The sequence below is a fragment of the Pseudophryne corroboree genome, chromosome 4 (genome assembly GCF_028390025.1).
Source record: "Pseudophryne corroboree isolate aPseCor3 chromosome 4, aPseCor3.hap2, whole genome shotgun sequence".
In the NCBI taxonomy this organism is placed as follows: domain Eukaryota; kingdom Metazoa; phylum Chordata; class Amphibia; order Anura; family Myobatrachidae; genus Pseudophryne; species Pseudophryne corroboree.
In genome coordinates this window covers 655941636-655966001 of record NC_086447.1, presented here as the reverse complement: position 1 = coordinate 655966001, position 24366 = coordinate 655941636, and the positions used below count along the sequence as shown (strand labels likewise).

The 24366-nt window shown below is 45.1% G+C and overlaps 1 protein-coding gene across 3 annotated transcripts in view; it reads right to left on the bottom strand.

Moving 5' to 3' along the window:
• The window catches only part of LOC134910117 (kinesin-like protein KIF28), a 355700-nt gene that overhangs the window by 195826 nt on the left and 135508 nt on the right, over nt 1-24366 (bottom strand). For all 3 annotated transcript variants that reach the window (XM_063917785.1, XM_063917784.1, XM_063917786.1), the window contains exons 12-15: nt 20604-20748; nt 14902-15020; nt 7533-7640; nt 3320-3591 (exon numbers count right to left, since the gene is read on the bottom strand). In XM_063917785.1, coding sequence (XP_063773855.1) covers nt 3320-3591; nt 7533-7640; nt 14902-15020; nt 20604-20748 — 644 coding nt within the window. The remainder of the gene's footprint in view (nt 1-3319; nt 3592-7532; nt 7641-14901; nt 15021-20603; nt 20749-24366) is intronic.

Here is a 24366-nt window from a genome sequence, read left to right as displayed (position 1 = left end):
ACAGTACATTAAGTTCTTTGGTCCTCAGCTGCTTGACACGTATGTTGATATGTTTGCCGCTAACTGCCTTCCTCCCTCAATGTCCGAGGCTATTCTTATAATGCTCCCAAAACCTGGTAAGGACCCTAAACTTTTGGAGTCCTACAGGCCGATCTCCCTCATTCCCACCGATGCCAAGATCCTGGCGAAAATTGTAATTGAATCTATAATTCATCCGGATCAAACCGGCTTCATGCCTGGGAAATCCACATCCATTAATTTGCGCAGGCTGTACACTATTTTGCAGGCTCCTCATGACTTCCCCTCGGACGCGGCTGTGGTCTCATTGGATGCGGCCAAGGCATTCGACAGCGTTGAGTGGCCCTACCTGTGGGGAGTCATGAGGAACATGGGCTTTGGCCCTAACTTTATACAATGGATCAAATTGTTATACCAAAATCCACGCGCCAGGGTCCTGGTGAACGGCTACATCTCCTCCTCCTTCCCTTTGACACGGGGCACCAGACAGGGTTGCCCCTTCTCTCCTGCCCTGTTTGCCATAGCCATCGAGCGCCTGGCTTGTTTGATTAGGTTGCACCCGGACATTGGGGGAATTGATATGGGTTCATGCACTGACAAAATAGCCCTTTATGCGGATGACTTGTTGTTATTCATCCGACACTACGCGGTGGATATGCCCACTGTGTTGCGGGTCATAGAGACCTTTGGTCGGTTTTCAGGTCTCCGCATAAACTGGTCCAAATCATTTATTATGCCCATTATAGGCTCTCCCCCCCAGGTTCTGAAAATATCCCTACCGCTGTGTTGGACAGTCCAGTTTAAGTACCTCGGGATCCTAGTTACTAACGACCCATCAGACTTTGTGCCCTTAAACCTTGATCCTCTTGTACAGACGTTTGTGCGCAAGTCGAGAGCTTGGTGTAAGCTTCCGCTGACAATGACGGGCAGGGTCGGCCTCATTAAAATGGTAGTTTTGCCTAAATTACTGTATGTTCTCTTGCAGTCCCCTGTATACATCTTTCCAGCCTTCTTCAGGAAATTAAATAGTGTCATAACGTCCTTGATATGGGCCAATAAAAGATCTAGAATAAAATTATCCACCCTTACCAGACAAAAGGACGGCGGCTTGGCCTTGCCCCACTTCCAATTGTATTACTACGCTGCTCAGTTATCACATATCGGTATTTGGCTCCGAGGAGGGGAGGAGGCTGGACTAAGCTGGGCGTTCCTTAGGTGCTATTACCCGGATCTTTCCCCGGCGCAGGTCCTGGTTGGGGGAAACCCTTCTAGATTCTCACCTCCTATTGTCTTTCAGGCTATGAAGATATGGCTAGCTTTGAAGGGCCTGCTTGGGTACGAGGGTATGGACCCGGATACTCCCCTATGGCACTCCACATTGCTCAGTGAACTGGGGTCTCTAGAGGGCGGGGAGGTGTGGGCTCCGTATTCGATAATTTCAATGTCTCAGCTATATAGCGATGGTTCATTGAAATCATTTCAGCAATTAAAGGAGGAGTTTGGACTTCCGAACTCTCACTTTTACAGATTCTTACAGCTCAGGCACGCCTTGCAGGCGCAGTTCGGAGATTCTCCCCCGGCGCTCCTCCCCTTCCCCATAAAAACATTTCTACACTCACTGGGTCGAGTCAAGGTGATCTCCTTCACCTACTCGTACCTTCTTCAAACAATACATGCAGACCCGCTCTCGAATCTTCGGGAGAGCTGGGAGTGTGACTTGGGTCCCATTGACGGGGAAGATTGGGAGGTCGCTCTGGGTAACCCGAGCCAGGTCACCAAATCGCTGCGGTTTCAACAGATACAGCTTTTCATTCTGCATAGATCATATATGACACCAAGCAGGCTGGCCAGATTTAGGATCGATAGCGTTGATGTTTGTCCTAAGTGCGGGGCTGCCGGAGGCACCTTCTGGCACCTTACATGGGAATGCCCGTTGCTGCAGACGTTCTGGGCTGGGGTCGGGTCGATTCTGGAACATACGGGGATACCGAGAGGCTTGCTGACTCCGAGATTTTGTATTTTGGGGGTGGGCAATCCTGACTCTGGGTCTCGTTGGGAAGGCATATATGCCCGCAGTATGTGCGCTCTTGCTAAGGTGTGTATTGCGCGGACATGGATGGCCCCGCATCCTCCCACGATACCTGCTTTCAAAGGTTTGGTAAACGATACCCTATTAAAAGAACGCTATGTATATATGAAATATAATGCCCTTACCAAATACGAGAAGATATGGTCTCCTTGGATCAATTCCACATACTCCTCCCTTGCCCTTCAGATTTAGAGGGCACCGGCTGTCACTGCGGTGCGTTATTTGGGCCCTGAGGCGCTGAGCCGGACCTTTATCTCTCCTTTAACGTAGTTTGTTTAACTATCTAGCTGCCACACCACACCTTACACACCTTAGGTTGACTAGGTTTGAGTTTGTTTCAGGGGGTTTTGTTTTGGGGTAGAGGGGTTGTGGGCTATACACGGCCTACAAGACGGGGTAATTACAATAAAGGTTTGGGGAGAAAATATCTAAAATGTTAAGTATGTGAATCATGATCTGTTTACGGACTTCAGATAATATGTATTTGTGGGAAGAATGCACGGGAACAGCAATACGGGGAATGTCTTCTGTATATGTATATCCTTGGAGACAAGTATGATTCAGAATAACGTGTAATACCGAATGTGCTTCCCAGTGTACACTGAAATGTCTGTATCATTATTTATGCTGTTAAATAAAAATTACTCTATTAAAAAAAAAAAAAAGATTGAGGTGCATATTGTGATCAGATTTCTGCACCTAAATGGCACATCAGCAGATGAAATTAATCGCCTACTTGTCAAGGTGTACGATGATAACATCATGTCACGGAAACAGGTTTGGGTTTAGTGCACTGCCTTTGATAATGGCAGGACAGATGTTCAAGATGAGCAACGATCTGGCTGGCCAAGCACGTCCACCACAGATGGCAATTTGTGTCACACTGAAGGTCTGATTTAGGAGTACAGGCTCATTTGAGTTAGTGATATTGCTGACAAACTGAACATCTCAGTGAGTTCTGTGCACAACATTGTTCTATTGATTATACATACAGTTGAATACATTTACACAATGAGAGGTCTGGTTACCTTATTTATTGAACCACCCCTGTATGTTGGGTTCATTAAATAAATAAGTCATTGGGTTGGGTCAACCACACTCTTATTTTTAAGTAAATATTAAAACAGGTTAACTAGTAAAATCATCTTTATAACATATATACCAGCTTTATATTTTCTACCAAAACCTGAGTGTCATTCCTTTTAAAAATACCTTCCAGTACTGGAGCAGGGGGTGATAGTTATCATGAGAATGGCTTCCTCTACCCCTTCAGAATCCAGAAGTTCTGTTTGTTCCTCCAGTTTCATGCAATATGCTAGAGACTGCAGCCAGATGTGAGCTGATCCTAAATGAATAGCCTCGACCGGGTCCCAGAATGGATCACTTTCCCGGTCCAGTATAATGTCTCCATCCAGAAATCTCTGGTACAGCTCCTCCATAAGGAACTTCCTGTTAATGAACTTGGATTTTGACCATATCCATACCTTCAGCCATATAGACACAAGACAAATTACAGTCAGTGATACTGGTTTCCAAGGAATGTACTGTAATATATGGTATACACTGTTTTATGATAAAACTACCAGATTGTAATACGTAAAGATTGTTTCACTTATATTTAATTTCAATTATTTTATTTCTAAGCCATTTCATTTTCTTATATTTATAGCAGTTTAATTGCAGTTTCATATTCTGTTATTAAATTTTTTTCCTTTCAGTTATTATTTATATATTCACTATTCTCTACAGTACCGTAATCTTTGCTATGTTACGTGTTGCGCCATCATTCTGAATAAATTGATTGTAATGTACCAAATACAATGCATTAAATATCAGGGGGAGAGATTGTACATAGAAAAAACTGCGCAATATTTTGAATAAAAACATATGGGCAAATGAGAAAGCCTCTGGGTTGCTGACAGTGCCAATGTTTTGTTGATTTAACCACGAGATGTAAAAAAGCAAAGATTACTTATATATACAACTTTACAATCAGGATTTAGGGCCTGATTCAGAGGTGGACAGATTTAAAACATCGGGTTCCAACACCTGATGTTTTAATTCTGCGTATGCATCCGAGGCACACTGTGCATGTATCCTGATGGTTACCGCCAACGCAGGGGCAGTTTTAGAGAGAAGGCGGCTCATGTGCACACTCCATGTGGACCCCTTTCTCTCTGTGACACAGTAGACTCTGTAAAAAACAAGGAAATGGCTGCGCAGTGTATCAGGGAAAAAATGAAAAGAGCCGACATTTTGTTTAAAAATTAACACAATTTATTAACCATGAATACTGAATAAAAATATGCTTTTCATAAAACTAGTAATTTAAAAGTTAGTAGTATGTATAACTGTATAATGAAACACACCTTGATGAATATAGGTATCGTAGGAAATTTAGGAGCAGCTTATATAAGGAGACTTGTTGAAGATCCGTAATTACTCACAAGGTTTTCACTTGTGGATTCATTTGTATAGATGATAAATGAAAAACGGTCCCAAATAGTGCACAATGTGCCCGTCACAAAGCTGTGTTGCTGTAATGTATACCTCTCCTGTGGGCTGGTCCGAGACCGGGCGTCCCCGGTTCTTGATCCTGCGTTGCCCACTCGTGCTATGCAGCAAGGAGATGGTAAAAGCCGCCGGGTTGTGGTTTAAAACGTCAGCTCATATACTTATGTCTTCTAATTATTATTATTTTTTGTCAATAAACTCATGTCAGATATAGCCATATGGAGATTCAAATTGTCTGAATTATATATTCTCAGTTATATATATATTATGCATCATTATTATTTGTTTATTTTTATTGCACCTGTATTCCTGTTTTTTTATTTTTACTTTCATTCTGATATTATGAGCTGTTTATTCTGTAATAGACTGAAGTAGATGTTTATAACTACTTTATTGAGACATTTCTAAACTGCCTCTACTAAAATTTATTAGGCACTTTAGTATATGAGCTGACGTTTTAAACCACAACAGTTTCTTAATGATTACTTCTTTTATCTTGTACACCTGTATACACTTAGCCACTTTGGCTTTAAATACTGCTGAGCACAGAGGTAGGAATACACCTTTGAAAAAGTCACGTGACGAAACGCGTTAGGACCCCGCCTCATCATCCACCTTGATCCAGGTATCTACACCAGCAGCTCTCTGCCAAGATCCAACGGACTTTCATACCGGCAATCCGGTTCCCGCAAGCCGCACACACCAGCACGCGGCTCCTATCAGCTACATCCGTCTCACGTACTACATCAGCCCGGCGGCTTTTACCATCTCCTTGCTGCATAGCACGAGTAGGCAACGCAGAATCAAGAACCGGGGACGCCCGGTCTCGGACCAGCCCACAGGAGAGGTATACATTACAGCAACACAGCTTTGTGACGGGCACATTGTGCACTATTTGGGACCGTTTTTCATTTATCATCTATACAAATGAATCCACAAGTGAAAACCTTGTGAGTTATTACGGATCTTCAACAAGTCTCCTTATATAAGCTGCTCCTAAATTTCCTACGATACCTATATTCATCAAGGTGTGTTTCATTATACAGTTATACATACTACTAACTTTTAAATTACTAGTTTTATGAAAAGCATATTTTTATTCAGTATTCATGGCTAATAAATTGTGTTAATTTTTAAACAAAACGTCGGCTCTTTTCATTTTTTCCCTGATACACTGCGCAGCCGTTTCCTTGTATTTTGCAATCTCTATATAACACACACCTAGTGTTGTCGGCTGCGCGCCATATCAGGGAAATTTTGGTATTTTATAGTCTATTACTTGGGCGCTTTCAAGCAGTTATTTCGTTTTTTTGTTACAGTAGACTCTGTACATGCACAGCTCTCTGGAAACATGGGGTCTGCCATGTTCCTGGCAACAAGTATCTACTGCGCGTGCACAAATCACCAGGAAAATGTCTGCCATGCCATTTTCCAAGTGATTTCTGCTGCAGTAGCAGCGCCAACGCTGGACTCCAGAGAGGTAAGTAATTGAACATGGGTGCAGGGTGTGTGGTATGGGCCCCCTTGCACCCAGGGGCCTGTGTGCAGCGCACACACTGCGCCCATTACAGAGACGCTTATGCGCCAAGGGACCCTTATTGAAATTGTATATAGAACCATGCTGCTTCAAAAGGCGTTCCTGGGCAGTGACTGGGGGGAGGGGTAAAGGTGGCGCATGTGTCGGTGGCATGTGGGTGCCAGGGACTGTATCAAAAGATGCAGGTCTACTGGCGCCGGCGGCCATGTTCATCTGACATTCTGGATAACCATAGTGTTGCTTTAATGTCCAATGGGCGGGCTATGTCTAATCAGTGGTGAGTCTTTCTACACGTCGCTGCATGTGGACATATCGTTAGGACAGCCATCGGCTGTGGCATTAGCAATTTGACGCAGCTGCTCTGCAACTATGTCCACCTCCGAATCACCCCCTCAATTTGTACCCAGGGCCAGTGCTAGGGTGTTCGGCGCCTCCCTGCAAACTATAAATTTGCGCCCTCCCATATTTTACAAAGGGACAGCGTGCGTTGAAAAAAAGGGGCATGGCCATACAATAGTACCATTTCAAATTACACCACTAAGTAGCACAATCTTATTCACATTACCCTGCGCGCATAGGAGGCTACATACAAGTGTAAACCTCCCTGCATCCAGCAGCAAGTGCTGCTTTCTCTGCCCTGAGCAGTGAAATGAGGACTGGCAGCCCTGGATTTTATCCTTGGCTGCCAAGGATAAAATTAGTAACCCCCCCCATCACCTTCTTTCTCTCTGTCTCCCTCTCTGGTAGAGGGTGAGGGTGCTGGGTGACTGGTGGGCAGTGGCTAGGCAGGGGTAGGAGGAGGGGGGTAAGATAGCAGGGGAAAGGCTCTGTTTTCTCAGACTACTCCCTCCCCCTCACCTCCCCATAAACAAACACACACACACAAACACCTGTTCCCCTCCTCTCCTGCTTGCAGTACCTCACAGTCACAAACAGCAGATACTTCTGTCCCTATCAGCTTCTGGCAGCCTGGTCCAGGTGGCTCCGCCCCCTCAGCGCCGTGAAGCTCTGCCCTCTTTCTGGCCGAGCAGGAGCACTTTGTCAAGTGGGGGAGGACTTGAGAGACTTGAAGCAGCCGGCGCAGGTGCCTGTCGCACTGTGTGACAGGCGCAGCAGCCAGCAACAGAGCAGACATGCTCAGCAGCAGGGATGCAGAGCAGGGAGAGCGCCTCTCCAGCATGGCACCTCCCTGCTTTGCATCCCTTTGCTGAGCGGGTGGCGCCAGGCCTGTTTGTACCCAAGATTCACACTAGTCAAAGTTTGAAGACACTACTAAGTCCGTATGAATATAACAAATTTAGATGTAAAATAAGCCATATGATACACAGTTTTGGCATTGTCAAATGAAACATGCATAACATACTGGGTATATACCTGTTGAGTAATTTTATTTATCACTTTCACCATTATTTCTTTTTGAAGATCATAGCCCCTGGAATCAGTCAATGCCAAATTTTTCACCTTCAGCTCAAACTTTAGGTCCTGCTCAAAGATTTAACAAAAGCACAAACACTGTTATCAACTAGGAAATTATAGCAAAACGTAACAAGCATCTTACCAATGATCAGCGCTGGATTGAAAACTAAATGTGACCCTGGAAAAATTTGTAAAAGTGGCCTCACATGTCCAATACCAGAAGTATAACGTATCGTACTGTGTATCCATAGCAGCAGCAACCCCCTACCCCCGAGATTTGCCAGAGATGGCGCAATGTCCTGCGTCAAGTGAAACACATACCTCCCAACATGACCCTCTCCTGGAGGGACAGAATGCTCGGCTCCTGGACTTCCCTCTTAATGTATGATTGCCATCACCTGTGGTGAAACACCTTTCTTATCCATTAACCTGTTCAAAACAGGTGCCGGCAATCATAGATTAAGAGAAAAGCCCAAAAGCAGAGCATTGTGTCCCTCCTGGAGAGGGTCATGTTGGGAGGTATGCCCTTCCCACCTATTCCATCTAGTTAAAAGTAAAAAATAAGAAAATAAAAATATTAGGGCCACATAGTATTATACATTACTAGGATTAGGGAGACTATACAATTCTTTAGAAAAATATATTTTTCTGCTTATAACACCGGTCATCTGCTAAACACCATTCACTCAATCCTATGTGTCAGCCAAGCACAACACTAGATCATCCGCAATCACCAAGTCTAAGTGGCAAAATAGCTGTATATACACTGCTGTGAGATGATGGATGGCAGAGTTGCTGTACTGTAGACAATATAGAGATAGAATAACAGAATGAATTGAACAATACAGCGTGTGAGTGTAATGAGTACCTGTGGGCTGTCTGTCATGTGGGTGGCAGGGCACCATGTCAACAAACAAAACAGGTCTCCTGACACGTCGGCCCACTGGGGATCTTCTCCCCCGTGGGAGCCCTAGACACAGTCCACCCCTGCCAATGGTCCATGTTTCCCAGCACTAATGAGGGGATGAGAGAGGTGTATTGCTCAGCACTGCTCCTCACAGTAGTCTGTAAGGGGATTAGGTTAGTGATCATGTGCATTTTGATACAGCTGATACATTTTAAAACTATTTTCTTCTAAATATATGTTAACTAACTATGCATTCTAGTTTGAATGCTGGCCATTCAGTCTATCGCTAGGCGCCATTAAATATTGCAATATTATAGAATAAGGCCATTGTTTTGGTCACAGCTTAATTTAGTCAAGAGCAGCAGATGGCTGTATCATACAGATGGACCAGAAGCTGTCGTGCTGCCAAACAAAAGGAAAAGGGGGAATCGGCCCATCAATACCTCACCCAGATTGATTTACATGGTACATACTGTTGTTATGATTCCCGTACTCCAGACCAGAGGAGATCGTATGGCTGAGGTCAGAGTACTGGGAAGATATGCTGGTTGTGGGAGCAGGAAAGCCTAGTAACCCCTGGCGCCCTAACTCCGTTGTCTCGCCCGTGTTATCAGAAATCCCCTGCGAGACTATGGTTGCTTGAGCCCATGGCAGCCGCGTTCGAAGGGCGGATTATGTCTGCCCAACCCCGATGCCCCCTCAGGTCTTAATGGGAGACAAAGGGAAATCCGAGACAGGGTGATAACAAGGGGCCCTCTGACTAAGCAACCAGGCCAGGGGTTACAAGCTAACTAACTAAATCAAAAGGTATGTGCGGACTAGCCGCCAGGGAAAAGGACAACCAAAGATCCACTGATCCGTTACTCCTATCCAGCACCGCTGGATACCAGAGTGGATCAGGGAGAGCGGAATCCTCCGCAAAAGCTCCAGGACACAAATATACTAAATAATAAACAGTAAGCGGACAAGCCGCAACACACGGCTGCGCCGTGACTCACGAACACCACAGGATGTTAAAGGTGCTCAGTCAGACTCCAGGAAAAGATGACAAATCTCTGAGTACAGGACCACTGAGGACAGGAACAACCGGCTTGAGCAGGACTGGACACTTTCTGCAACTGATATAGGCAAACAGGAAGCTGCCGACACCGACTTTCAGAACTGGAGGACAGGCAGAATCCACTGGAACTCAGGGTAGGACACGGGATCAGACACAGGGACTGACACAGGAATCAACACAGGGACTGACACAGGAATCCACACAGGGACTGACACAGGAATCAGCTCAAACTTAAAGCAGACTGCAAACCAAGGAATATCATCAGCATCTGCTAACTGCAGTGAGCCAGCATATATCAGAGAGGCCTAATTAATTATCTCTTGCAGCTGGCCTGCTGCACGACTAAGCTGACAAGATGCAATCAGCAGCCAGATGAGGCTGAACACATGGGAACAAGCTGCAATTGCACAGACTCACCAGCGGCAGCAGACAAGAGTAATCCAAAACAGAGCAATGGGAAATCCTGGCATGCAAGACAACTAAATAAACATAAAATAGGAATGAACCACTACCTGTGGTTCATAACAGTATCCCCTCCTTAAGGGTGAGCTCCGAGCACCCCATGACACCCACGGGGAACATAAACAGAAGTATAACATGAAATACAGAACAAAACTGCAAAACAGGAATGAGCCACAGCCGTGGCTCATAACAGTACCCCCCCCTTGAGGAGGGGTCAAAAGACCCCAAAATTCAGACTATCCAGAACAAGGGATACAAAAAAAAAAACCTGACACATTGGTCTAACAGACACGAAAACAGAAACAAGCTGCAACCACAGCTTGTAACAGTGCCCTCCCCTTGATGGTGGCCACTGGACACAAGACAAGGGAAAAAAAAATCTCTTTTTTTTTTTTTTTTTTTATCAAGGCAAGAGTCAAAAAATTATTTCTTTTTCTTCTTCTTCTTTTTACAAAGCTCTTTAGGTCTGACCAAGGTAATTCCCCAAACATTGTCTGAACTGATGGTACCACCCAGCAAGGCTGCGTTCAAATCAGAGACAGGTCTCTTACCCTTGGGAGCTGAACTTTCTGGTAAAGTACTATTATTAGAAGAAGTAGTCAGAAAAGCACATCCTGCAGTCACAACAACGGGCTGAGACTCCTGTGCCGAGTTTACAGTATTTTGTGGACTCTCAGACAAGACGGGTGACTTAGAGGAACCTGAACCAATTTCTTTGGAACCATATCTTTTAATAATTGCATCACTGAATGCTGGGGGATCCTGAAGAATGGGATCTTCAGCTTTCATTAGGCTGGTCGCCCACTCAAAAGGCTCTCCTCTAAAAGAATAAATAAGATAGAGCACAATGTTCTCTGGAGTGATGCCCAGAAATGGTCTAGACAACATAATAATGTAATAGTGTTTGTAAAGCGCCAGAAATTGGGCTAAGTCCCCATCAAAGATTATGGATGTTGAGATATCAGAGTCAGGATCTGTTTCCTTCTCATCTGACTGACTGGAGTGCTTTGCTAGGACCTGGTCACTATTGACCTTACTCGAGGCTGAGACTCTCTGAACCCCACCCGGGGCTGAGACTCTCTGAACCCCACCCGGGGCTGAGACTTTCTGAACCCCACCCGGGGCAGTGACTTTCTGAACCCCACCCGGGGCAGTGACTTCCTGAACCCCACCCGGGGCAGTGACTTTCTGAACCCCACCCGGGGCAGTGACTTTCTGAACCCCACCCGGGGCAGTGGCCTCCGGGAACCCCGCTGGGGCAGTGGCCTCCGGGAACCCCGCTGGGGCAGTGGCCTCCGGGAACCCCGCTGGGGCAGTGGCCTCCGGGAACCCCGCTGGGGCAGTGGCCTCCGGGAACCCCGCTGGGGCCAGCACCTCGGATTCTTTTACTGGGACCGGGTCGTTGGCCTCCCTGACTGGGATCGGGCCATCGGCCTCCCTCTCTGAGTCGATAATAATCGAAAGTTCTCCCGGGACTATGACTTCCGGGACTTTTGCTGAAGCAATAACGTTCAGATCCTCCACTAATGCTATGCTTCTTAAGTTCTTTCCTGGGGAAGCGACTTCTAGACCCTTCTTTGGGGCTGCGTCTCTCGAGACCCCACTTGGGGATATTACTTCAAAGATCCCTTCTGGGGTTTTGCTTCTCGAGTTCCCTTCAAGAACTATGGTTTTAGATACCCTTTCTGAGGTTGCGCTCCTCAAGTCCCTACCTGGGGTAACAGCTTCTGAGACCCCTTCTGGTATGGAAACCTGAGCTACAATATTTGATGTCCCTCTATAAGCTTGGGCATCGGGTACCGCTCCAGCACTCTGGACATCGGGTACCGCTCCAGCACTCTGGGCATCGGGTACCGCTCCAGCACTCTGGGCATCGGGTACCGCTCCAGCACTCTGGGCATCGGGTACCGCTCCAGCACTCTGGGCATCGGGTACCGCTCCAGCACTCTGGGCATCGGGTACCGCTCCAGCACTCTGGGCATCGGGTACCGCTCCAGCACTCTGGGCATCGGGTACCGCTCCAGGACCCTGGGCTACGGGCACCGCTCCAGGACCCTGGGCTACGGGCACCACTCCAGGACCCTGGGCTACGGGCACCACTCCAGGACCCTGGGCTACGGGCACCACTCCAGGACCCTGGGCTACGGGCACCACTCCAGGACCCTGGGCTACGGGCACCACTCCAGGACCCTGGGCTACGGGCACCACTCCAGGACCCTGGGCTACGGGCACCACTCCAGGGACTTGCAACTCCGCTTCCACAGGAACCTCAAGAGAGGAGAGAAACATTCTCTTTTGATTCCTGAATCTATAATGGGGCTCCCTTGCCCAAGGACCCCAATTATAGGACAGAGAGCTTTTTTGTGTGGGTTGTGTGACCAGTACCTCTGCCACAGTAGAGACAGGAGTAGGTCTTGTATCATGACTCAACTTGGCCAGAGGGCAAGACTCGTCACCACACTTTGGCTTGCGCAACTCACAGGTCTGCAGATAATGGCCTAAACCCCCACAATATAGGCATAAGTTTAAGTTTCTGCGACGCAGACGCTCCTCTTCTGAGAGCCTGGGCCGCAGAAAACTTTTAAACTTTTTCTCTTCAATTAAACCAGAGGATTCTCTTGTCACCATACTGTGAACAAGAGTCTCTTTAGAGATAGATGTACTCTCAACGACTTCTGGCAAAATAAGCAAGATTTTAGTCAGAAGGTTTTGCAGTTGCTTTAGGGATTGCTGCAAAACTTCTAGTCGCTCTGGTCTCAAAGCACTGAATACAGAGTTCAGGGCTGCGAGAGATGCCTGCAGGGCTTGCATAGTAGACATAGGAGGATTTAAAACTAGACAAGACAAGACAAGGCAAGACAAGGCAAGGCAAGGCAAGACAAGGCAAGACAAGGCAAGGCAAGGCAAGACTAAATTTTGCTAAACAAAACAAGACTTTTTTTTTTTTTTTTAAACACCGGACTGGATTCTAAACACCGGACTGGATTCTAAACACCGGACTGGATTCTAAACACTGGACTGGATTGGATACTAAACACCGGACTGGATTGGATTCTAAACACCGGACTGGATTCTAAACACCGGACTGGATTCTAAACACCAAATTCTAGACAGGACTGGATTCTTGACACCGGATTGGATTCTGCACACTGAATTCTAGGCAAGACTGGATTCTAGACTAGACACTGGACTGGGCCAAAAAAGAAAAAAAAAAAGTTTTATTTCTTTTTTGTGGTATGGCTGATGATAATGTTATGATTCCCGTACTCCAGACCAGAGGAGATCGTATGGCTGAGGTCAGAGTACTGGGAAGATATGCTGGTTGTGGGAGCAGGAAAGCCTAGTAACCCCTGGCGCCCTAACTCCGTTGTCTCGCCCGTGTTATCAGAAATCCCCTGCGAGACTATGGTTGCTTGAGCCCATGGCAGCCGCGTTCGAAGGGCGGATTATGTCTGCCCAACCCCGATGCCCCCTCAGGTCTTAATGGGAGACAAAGGGAAATCCGAGACAGGGTGATAACAAGGGGCCCTCTGACTAAGCAACCAGGCCAGGGGTTACAAGCTAACTAACTAAATCAAAAGGTATGTGCGGACTAGCCGCCAGGGAAAAGGACAACCAAAGATCCACTGATCCGTTACTCCTATCCAGCACCGCTGGATACCAGAGTGGATCAGGGAGAGCGGAATCCTCCGCAAAAGCTCCAGGACACAAATATACTAAATAATAAACAGTAAGCGGACAAGCCGCAACACACGGCTGCGCCGTGACTCACGAACACCACAGGATGTTAAAGGTGCTCAGTCAGACTCCAGGAAAAGATGACAAATCTCTGAGTACAGGACCACTGAGGACAGGAACAACCGGCTTGAGCAGGACTGGACACTTTCTGCAACTGATATAGGCAAACAGGAAGCTGCCGACACCGACTTTCAGAACTGGAGGACAGGCAGAATCCACTGGAACTCAGGGTAGGACACGGGATCAGACACAGGGACTGACACAGGAATCAACACAGGGACTGACACAGGAATCCACACAGGGACTGACACAGGAATCAGCTCAAACTTAAAGCAGACTGCAAACCAAGGAATATCATCAGCATCTGCTAACTGCAGTGAGCCAGCATATATCAGAGAGGCCTAATTAATTATCTCTTGCAGCTGGCCTGCTGCACGACTAAGCTGACAAGATGCAATCAGCAGCCAGATGAGGCTGAACACATGGGAACAAGCTGCAATTGCACAGACTCACCAGCGGCAGCAGACAAGAGTAATCCAAAACAGAGCAATGGGAAATCCTGGCATGCAAGACAACTAAATAAACATAAAATAGGAATGAACCACTACCTGTGGTTCATAACAGTATCCCCTCCTTAAGGGTGAGCTCCGAGCACCCCATGACACCCACGGGGAACATAAACAGAAGTATAACATGAAATACAGAACAAAACTGCAAAACAGGAATGAGCCACAGCCGTGGCTCATAACAACTGTACATTATATGTAAATCATACTTGCTGACTTCTTATGTAGGTCACCCTATAGATGACAGAGGGGAGGACCAGGTGGAAGTTGCAGGGAGTGTCAGGCCATAAATCACAGACTTAATCCCCACTTTACAATGTGATATCTGACATTGTGCAGCAGGAGATACGGTCACACAAAATGCGTCATCAACTCCAGATCTCCCATTTCTCTGGGGAAGTGTGTGGATGAGAGCTTGCCTACTCCCAGACATTCCAGCAGAGTTGGCCAGAATGATAAAAAATTGAATGAGCTCAGAAACAAACTCTCTCGGGTGGATCCCTGAAATGTACAGATTTACCAGTAGTAACATCATAAAACAGAATTTGGACAGTCGCTTGATAAATTTAGGGGATTAGCCATTACAGGTTTTACCTTTATAAGTTCCTCACTCAGCTGATTTGCTTCAGCAACCAAGGGAATCAATTTTATATAGTCATGGAAGACGGCTAGGACACTTGGGTCAGGTTTACCATCTTTATTGTGTATAGCACCTAGGCGGACAAAGTGGAAATTAATTCAATATAGACCATTCTATATAGTATTATTTCTATTAAACATTTCAATATTATATATACGTTTAGCTAGTAAATACAAGAATGGACTGGCAAATATCAGAAATGTAATGGTCTACCTCAGAGATGATAGCATAGTATTGCTAGGTGTAAATGTACCAAGATGGGAGTTCTATTTAAGATTGGATGTTGCCCATAGCAACCAATCAGAGTCTACTTCTCATTTATCTAGCACCTTCTAGAAGATAATACATGGCATCTGATTTGTTGCTATGAGCAACATCTCATCTTAAATAGAACTCCCATCTTTGTAAATTTACCCCCCACTGTAGGGACTTACCCTATATCCAAAGCAGCTCTCACAGGACCCTGTAAAATCCTGTCCCTTGTACAGAATGCTAGCAGTTCCCTGCCAGAGTCTATAAAATGGACAAGGCAGAAAGAGATGGTTTCTTCGCACATCTGGATTAACCTAAAACTGGCTTGTTTATATGCAGTGTACCAAAATTGCTGCAGCTATGAGTTTAGGATTTCCCTGTAGTCTGTGCATACGATAGGCTTTCCTTATTAGCTACCAGGAAGGGATTAGGTATTAGGACAGTGTTTCCCAACTCCATTCCTGAGTTACCCTAAACTGCACGTTATCTAGATCTGTGGAATAATTAGCTCCATCTGTTGATCTTTTGAAATGCGTCTGATAAGGGGTATACTTTTTTCCTTTTCTATTCCCCTCCTTTTCTCTGTCTGATTCTATTGCTTGTATTATATTACTATATTTCATATCTTTGAAGCAAATGTATAATTTTAACCCTTTAGTGATTTATAATAATTCATCAGTAATTGTGTACCTTTTTTTAACAAACCAGCAGAGGTTGCATCTAGACATTTATATCTTTAAATCATTAGGAATATTCTGTTCATAGAAGAATGCACGCCAGTCATATAGAATGTAAATCATAAGGATGTATTTCAACAAACAATTGCTACTCATAGAATTCACTTTTATCAGTAAACAGTATTGGTCAAATACAATGCAAGTCACCATATAATAGGTTCACAGATTTAAACTATATAAGAAACGAAACAGGATGAAAGAAGTGTGAGAGATGTATGTACTGTACTGTATGTATATATATATATATTTATTACTGGGGAGATATCTCTTAAAGCACTCGGCTAAATCCTAGATTTATTGATATATATTGGACAGATATATATCTTAGAGAAATATCTTAGGGGATTGGTTTTGGTTTACAGATGTATCCACCGTTATCTTGAGTAGTTTTCTGTGCCTAGTCACAACATGATTTATTAGCATAAACCCTTCAGCTATTGTTGTCAACTGCAATACAATACAGAGAACAATACAGCAGGGGATTAAGTCATTACAGCAGGGGATTAAGTCTGACTGGCCAGTCACAGTTAATCCTATTAACCGTCAAGATAAATGTGGATACATCTGTATGTATGTGTGTGTTTGTGTGTGTGTGTGTGTGTGGGGGGGGCAGCATGTGGCTGCATTGTCCACAGACCGCATGGGACAGAAGCAAGACTCCATTTGGGAAAACTCCCATGATTCCAAAGTCTGTTCAAAAGGGAATGCCAGCAGCCATTTTAGGTTCGCAGATATTCAAACACATGGCATTCTTTGTTAGGCCATAGTCACATAGCAGAAGCCATAAGACTCCACTATATTCCAAAATGTATAAGCTTCAATATAATGCATATGTGCTGATTTTACAATTAAAAGCCATCTAATCACCTTTCACAATTCCAAGCCAACACAGTATCTCAATAACCAGAGCATATTGTATGCTGGATATGCTATATAATGTAGCCTGTAATTATATGCCAATCCCGGTCTGTACCTTTGGAATAAATGCATCCTACATTATGCTAACTTTTCAGCCTTCCAATATCAGATCACCAAGTAACCACAAATATCAGCCTGCCATTGCTACAAGCACATGCTATATTTCAGCAAGATGCACTATATAAAACCACTACAATCTGTTATAAATCACCATCCACAAATGTATACCAGGAATGCTATGCTACAGATTGTCTACTGTTCCAATTCATTACAGATTTCATAGAGTATTATCACCAACACATAACAATCACATAATTGCACAAGTATCATTAACCTTAAGCCATTTGTATCTCCAAATTAACTATTCTATGCCAATCGTTTCACAACTACTTTACCACAAACACATATTTAACTATTCTATGCCATTAAGCCATGTGTATACAATACTTAGCCCTAGTAAGGAGATCGGTCCTGGTGATGAGCAATTCATGCTTCTGGAGGCTTTGTAGCTGTGTGCAGCTACTGTACATCTGCCTCAGTGGTTTTTGGGAGCGTGAGCTCTGATTTCAAGTGTTCAGGTATATTCAACCTGTGGGTGTGTCTTTCACAGCATGTGGGCTAGCTGTATCAGTGATGAGGCCATGTGAGCTTGGTTATTCAAATGCTAACTACACTGTAGGACAAGGCTACAGTGTACGGATGTTAATTCGTCTCAGGTCACAGAAGCCAATATTATCAATTCATTCTTTGTATAATAATATCATACCTCCCAACATGACCCTCTCCAGGAGGGACAGAATGCTCTGCTCCCGGACTTCCCTCTTAATGTATGATTGCCAGCACCTGTACTGAAACACCTTTCTTATCCACTAACCTGTTCCAAACAGGTGTCATCAATCATAAATTAAGAGAAAAGTCCAGAAGCAGAGCATTCTGTCCCTCCTGGAGAGGGTCATGTTGGGAGGTATGTAATATATGTCCCTAAAATGGATATAATGGAGTTACTCTGTAACAGCGTCAGCCAGTAATGAATACACCTGTGCACCAACTTGGAGATCTAGGAAACATGTAAGGGGTCCCTGAGGACTGCAGTTGGGAAACACTCTATTAGGATGCTTTGATATGAAGTAATAAGCAGTTTACCTGTGAGTTGTATAACTTAGGTTAAGACAAGTACCCTGTAAAAAGAATAGTGAAAAATCCTTTGTATAAGTGACTTAGGATTGTCCTGTACTATAAATGCAGAGACTGCATCACTACAGGTTGGAGCTATACACTACGCTTCCAAAGCAGCTCATACCATCAGAATGTGATAGTTCGATCAATGTTGTTTTCCGATGCCTTTAATTTTCAATTAGATTATCTCGGTGGCTCTCAAAGTGTGGGTCGTAACCATCTTGTATTGGGGTTGCATGGGTTGTGCGGAGGCCATATTTGCTGCAGCCATATCACAGGACTTCCTCCTCTGCACAGCAGGGAGTGGCCACATTCAGGGTACATTTATAAAGGCTGCAGGACTAGGAAAATGTGTACAACTAGCCTTCTGCAAGGGATCTAGCAGTCTAGTACCAGGATTCAGTGTCCAAACACAGCCAGTAAGTATGAAGGGGATCTGATGTGCATAACCTGGCTTATATAATATCAGTGGAGATCTAATGGTTTAATGGTTTGTGTGGCGGGGGGCTTTGAGAGGCATATAAGGGGCATGTGGGCAGATCTTATGCCATGTAAGAGGTATGTGGGGATGTCTGATTTCATATAAGGGGTATGTTGGGATGTCTGATGATGATGAAAGGGTAAACAGCTATATTATCATCACTTGTCCAATGATTCTATGAGAAAGATCTGTCCTACTGTATATTATTGTTGAAAACTTTTTTTTAGATGATTATGATGAATATTTTCTAGGAGCACTGTTGTCAGAGAGTGCCCAAAGCAAAATATTTGAGCACTGCTAGAATACCTGATTAGAATAGTCGCCAGCAGTGCTTTCTCCTGTAGTGAAGGGTTCAACTAATATTTTGCACAAATCACTGACCGTGCTTATTTGCTCATGCACAAACTACTTTTGCTCCTTTTGTGCATGTGCTTGAGTGAACCATTGATGGATAAATCATTGAATGGTTTCATATAATGTTTACATGCCCATTACAAGGCATGTGGTGATGGAAGCAACATCTAGATGCCGCTGTTCCAATGTCGATCCCTATTCCAGAGAGCCATCAGCACTAACGGATCATTCCATGCCTGCTAGAAGTGATACAGAGGTTTTTGGGCTGATTCAAAGTTAGAAGCTTTATTATCACACTGTACTTTAGAGCTCACCTAGACCAAATCCCATTGAACTCTGAATTACTGAATATTTTCTTTCTGCCTCACCTGCAGTGCAATATGTATTTGCCACCTTGGTTTTGCCTAGGTGAAAATTTGCTGTTTTTTGGGCTTTGCTCACAATTCTGAAACTGCCCCATGATTGGGAGCTCTCTAACTGCTGGTCACACTGCTTTCCATGGGAAAAGTACCTGGGTCCCTATAAAGGTTGACTACATCCATGTCATTAACAGACCGGTCCAATAATGTTGTATATATGGTGCATTCTTATCCTGTTATCGCAACTAAAACAACACAATCACTGAAAATGCCAATACTAAAATCTATAGGATCATTTTGTGCATGTGGGTAGGTGTGGTCAGAAGATGGCTACAGCATGTGCCTGTGTGGACAAACCCACTAAATCAGTCATGTGACATCAGACATGATCTGGTTGGTTGATCCATGTGTAAGCCAGCTACAATTTATCTGTGTTAACAAGTAGCCAAACTGGATAACAATTCAGTTAATTGGTTCTTGGCTGCATGGCCAACGTTACATGAGGGCTCTGCACGTGGCTCTATTAAGAGGTGGGTTGAGGCAGATATTTCATGCAATAGTATTTAGATGCGCTAATATTATCAAACATCTAGAACAAAATATTATCAAACTAAGGTGGACATGTACTAAGCAGTGATAAAAGTGGAGAAGTGAGCCAGTGGAGAAGCTGCCCATGGCAACCAATCACCACTGATATAACATTTAGAATTTGCATACTATAAACGTATACAGAGCAGCTGATTGGTTGCCATGGGCAGCTTCTCCACTGGCTAACTTCTCCATTTTTATCACTGCTTAGTACATGTCCCCCTAAATCCAATGTGTGCTCTCAGTAACACAGACTTTTCCCTCATGGAGGGAGGTAGATGGAACTATTTAGTATTACCTTGATGTATTACTGAGGGACCGCAGCAGATATCCACAATATTGGCTGTGATCCCTCCATTCCCGCAGACAGCCGCATCCCCCATGGGTTTCTATGGGGGATACAATGCCACGAGATTTACCAATTTACAGAATACAAAGCATTCCAGAGATTGGCCCCCATAGCTATCGCCACCTGAATATGGCAGTAGCCCATTGTAGCCTATTAGCTACACATCGTAAAGTTAGCTGGCAGAGGGTTTCCGATGTGCACGTGTGGTCAGCAGGACTGCGCATGCGCAGGAGTCCCGCTGCCACTCACAGCACATCACGGGAATGGGCTCCTTTCAGAGCTCCTTTCCCTGCAGGTGCTCAATGATGCAATAGCCCGATATAATTACATACTGCAATGAAATCTTGAGCCCTAATATCACACCCAGATCACATTACATATGTAATTAATGACAAATAGACCACTTGAACTCTGAACACAGTTGCAGAGTAAGGAAACATACCCAGTTTATCTACGCTGAAGCCTTCAGCTGCTGCCAGTTCAGACTGAAAGAAATCATAGTCAAACTTGCTGATATCTTCACATCCACGTTCAGCTGGGAATCCGATGTATAGATATCCACTATTTGACCCAAGAATTATTCGATCCTAGTTAAATACATTATAGTGAGAAAATAATAATAAGCAATAAATATATCCTGTTCAGGCAATTCACAGGGCTACGTTTCTAAAGAGGCTGTTTGAAAAAGTGGTTAGTTGGACCCCAAAAACAGAAACACAACAAAAATGAAAACAGAGCTTATATAGTCATAGTCAATAGAGATGGCATGGATTTAAAAATGTCATGGCAGGCGGGTGGTTGTGTGGCGCGGGGGAGCCATGGCTTACCCGTCAGAGGCTTGTGGACGCATCCTCGCTGGCGCTGCGTGGGCGGCAGCTGGCTGAAGCGGGCGGTAGGGGATCGCGGATGGACGACCGGGAGCAGGGGGTGAAGCGGGTGACATCAGTGCGGCTGTAGTGTGGGCGGCGCCAGGCTCTGGGAGCTCCACCATCTTGGTCAGAGACACATGATATGGAAAGGCCAATCAGAGGCCAGATTCATTACAATCCTGCTGCAGCCAATCCTCACGAGGGGCAGGGTATATCTGGAAGCATTCTGGGGCATTCTGACGCCAGTGCAACGTCTTCTGCAGCTAGTCTGCATGCTGGTGCTCTGTACTCCCAGTTTCCAGTGTGTGTGCTCTCGCTCCTGGTTCCTGTTATTATTGCAGTCTCAAAGTCTGGTTCCTACCTACCTAACTCCCACACTCCTAGACCCGAACGGCTCCAAATGGTCTACCACTGATGTCATCCTGCCTCAGCCGCCACCTTTACCGCCTCAGCCTGCGCAGGAGTGACTCAACCTCTGATCACAGTGTACCGGTTCTTATGCCTACCCCATCAAAGTCAATCCTGATCTCCAGTATACTCATCATGTTCTTCTTCTTCCTCTTTAACGTCCACATCTTCAATAATATACTTTATGAGAAGAAACTTTATTCAGCCAGCCCGCTTCCATCCCGGAGAGATCGCCTCTCAGGCTCAACTACGCTTAAAAGCATCGGTACCAGCCGACACCTCGGTGCTGACACAGAACTTTGTACAACCCGGACACTTTTGTCACGGAGAGTCTGCCTCCCATCCTGAATCAAGTTCGGAATCGCCAGTCCCGGCTAGTATACTCCTGACAATAAAGTATTTAGACACATTTAATAAAGGACATTCGTTGTGTATGTATTAGTGGGTAATTCTACCACACATCATCAAAGATTCACCCAAAGTCAATGGATTCAAACTTCTGCGTGCTTTATATCCACTAAAATAAAAACCCCTTAATTCCGCTGTGCATGTCATAACTATACATTGCTGAAATTACCTGCTTGTCATATGACCAAATATCCCACTATTTCCACTCAGGGAGTTATTTACTACAATACAATAGGAACAGGTTTTCTAATTGCCTTAATGCACTTTTTCTGCTGGACATTAAGTGTAAAATCCAGGCTATAGAGGACAGTGGACTACATTTGCTATCACATATGCTGATGAAATTGATAATTGATATTTTAATACATACACACGAAATGTGTTGTCTCTTTTTAATGTCCTTTATTAAATGTGTCTAAATACTTTTTAAATCCATTCCATCTCTACTGACTATGAGTTTATTAGCGCTGTTTTAATTTTTGTTGTGTAAATACTGTACAATATTAAACCTTACCATGGATAGAGAAAAACATTGCATCATAGCTCGCTGACGTTATTTGAAGGTTCAAACACTGCAGATGGCCATGAGCTGGAGGGGTGTATCTTGGGGTCCAAACTGTCCCTGACAAAGTAAGGGGCTGCCACCCCCATACTGAAATAGGGAAGGCATACGTACCAAAAAGGGGGTGTGGTCTTGTGAGGAATGGGGGTTGACCACACAATAGTATGCCCCAATTCAAATTACGCCACACTGTTGTGCTCCTTACTCACATTACATCACATAGTAGTGTCCCTTATTCACATTATACCACACAGTAGTCCCTTTATTCACATGACATCACACAGTTTTGTCCCTTATTCACATTATGCAACACAGTAGTACCCCTTATACACATTATGCAACACACTAGAGCCACTTACTAACCTTATGCTACACAGTAGTAGCCCTTATACATATTATGCCACACAGTAGTGCCCCTTACACATAATGCCACACAGTAGTAGTGCCTCTTACACATTATGCCCACAGTAGTAGGGCTCCTTACTATAGGCGCCGATTCCATGGGTGCTCCTGGGCCCGAGCACTCACGGACAATCAGGAGCACCCACGGAACCAGCTGAGCCACTGCCCCAGTTACTGCTAGCCACTGCAGCCCCCCCGTAGAGGATTTAGAAGCGCTGGGGGCTGCAGAAACGCTTCCGTATAGTGCAGTATAAAAAAAAACACCCCAAAAATGGCCGCTGCCATGAAGGAGACAGGCAATAGAGGTCACATTTGACCTCTAGCACCTGTCTCCCCGGCGGCGGGCATTTTTGGTATTTATTTTTTTACTGCGCTGTACGGAAGCATTTCCGCAGCCGCCAGCGCTTCTCAATCTTCTACAGGGGTCTGCGGCGGCTAGCAAAAGGGTTGTGCATGTGTGTCATCATGACCCCCCTTCCCCCAGTACGCAGTATGTGCGTGTGTGTGTCATCATGCTTCCCCCATAGGACACAGTGTGTGTGTGTGTGTGTCTGTCATCATGCCCCCCCTCCCCCCAGGACACAGTGTGTGCACGCATGTGAGTGTCATCATGCACCCCCCTCCCCCTAGGATGCAGTGTGTGTACGTGTGTGTCACCAAGCCCCCCTCTTGCCCAGGAAGCAGTGTGTGGTACCATGGCAAACCCCCCATATGTTTAGCACCCACCCTCACATACTTTGTTGGTAACGCACAATGTAACCCCTGGCAACGTGCTGGAGACCCCTGACAATGATTATGAAACCCCTGGCAACGTGCATGAAATGCTGCGAGCATGGAACCCTGAGCATGACACCCCTGACAACGTGCATGAAACCCTTGGCAACGAGCATGAGACCCCTGACAACAGGCAGGTAATTTAAACGTAATTAGAAGCCTTACTGTGTTGCATCATTTGTAAGTGGCATTATTCTGTGTGGGGCATAAAATGGTGTCAGGGCCATAACTGTGTGTGGCATAATATGTAATTGACGTCACAGTGTGCGGCATAACACATAATGGGCATTATGGTGTGTGGCATATTGCGTAATGGGCATTACGGTGTATGGCATAATGTGTAATAGGCATTACGGCGTGTAGCATAATGTGTAATGGGCATTAGTCACTGCCGCGGCCGCCCGTTCATTCCAGCTGCTGCCTCCCGCCAAGCACCCACCAGCAAAAACATAAATCGGCACCTCTGCTCCTTACACATTATTCCCCAGTAGTATTGCCCCTTACACATTATGCCCACACAGTAGTAGTGCCCCTTTACACATTGTGGCCACACAATAGTAGTACCCCTTACACATGCCCACACAGTAGTAGTGTCCATTGCACATTATGCCCACAGTACTAGTGCTCCTTACACATTATGACCACAGTAGTAGTGCCCCTTACACATTATGTTCACACAGTAGTAGTGGTCCTTACACATTATGTCACACAGTAATCCTTATCACACCCAAGTTTACTTAAGTGAAGACATCAGCAGTGCCTGGCCCAGCTGACTGGTGGTG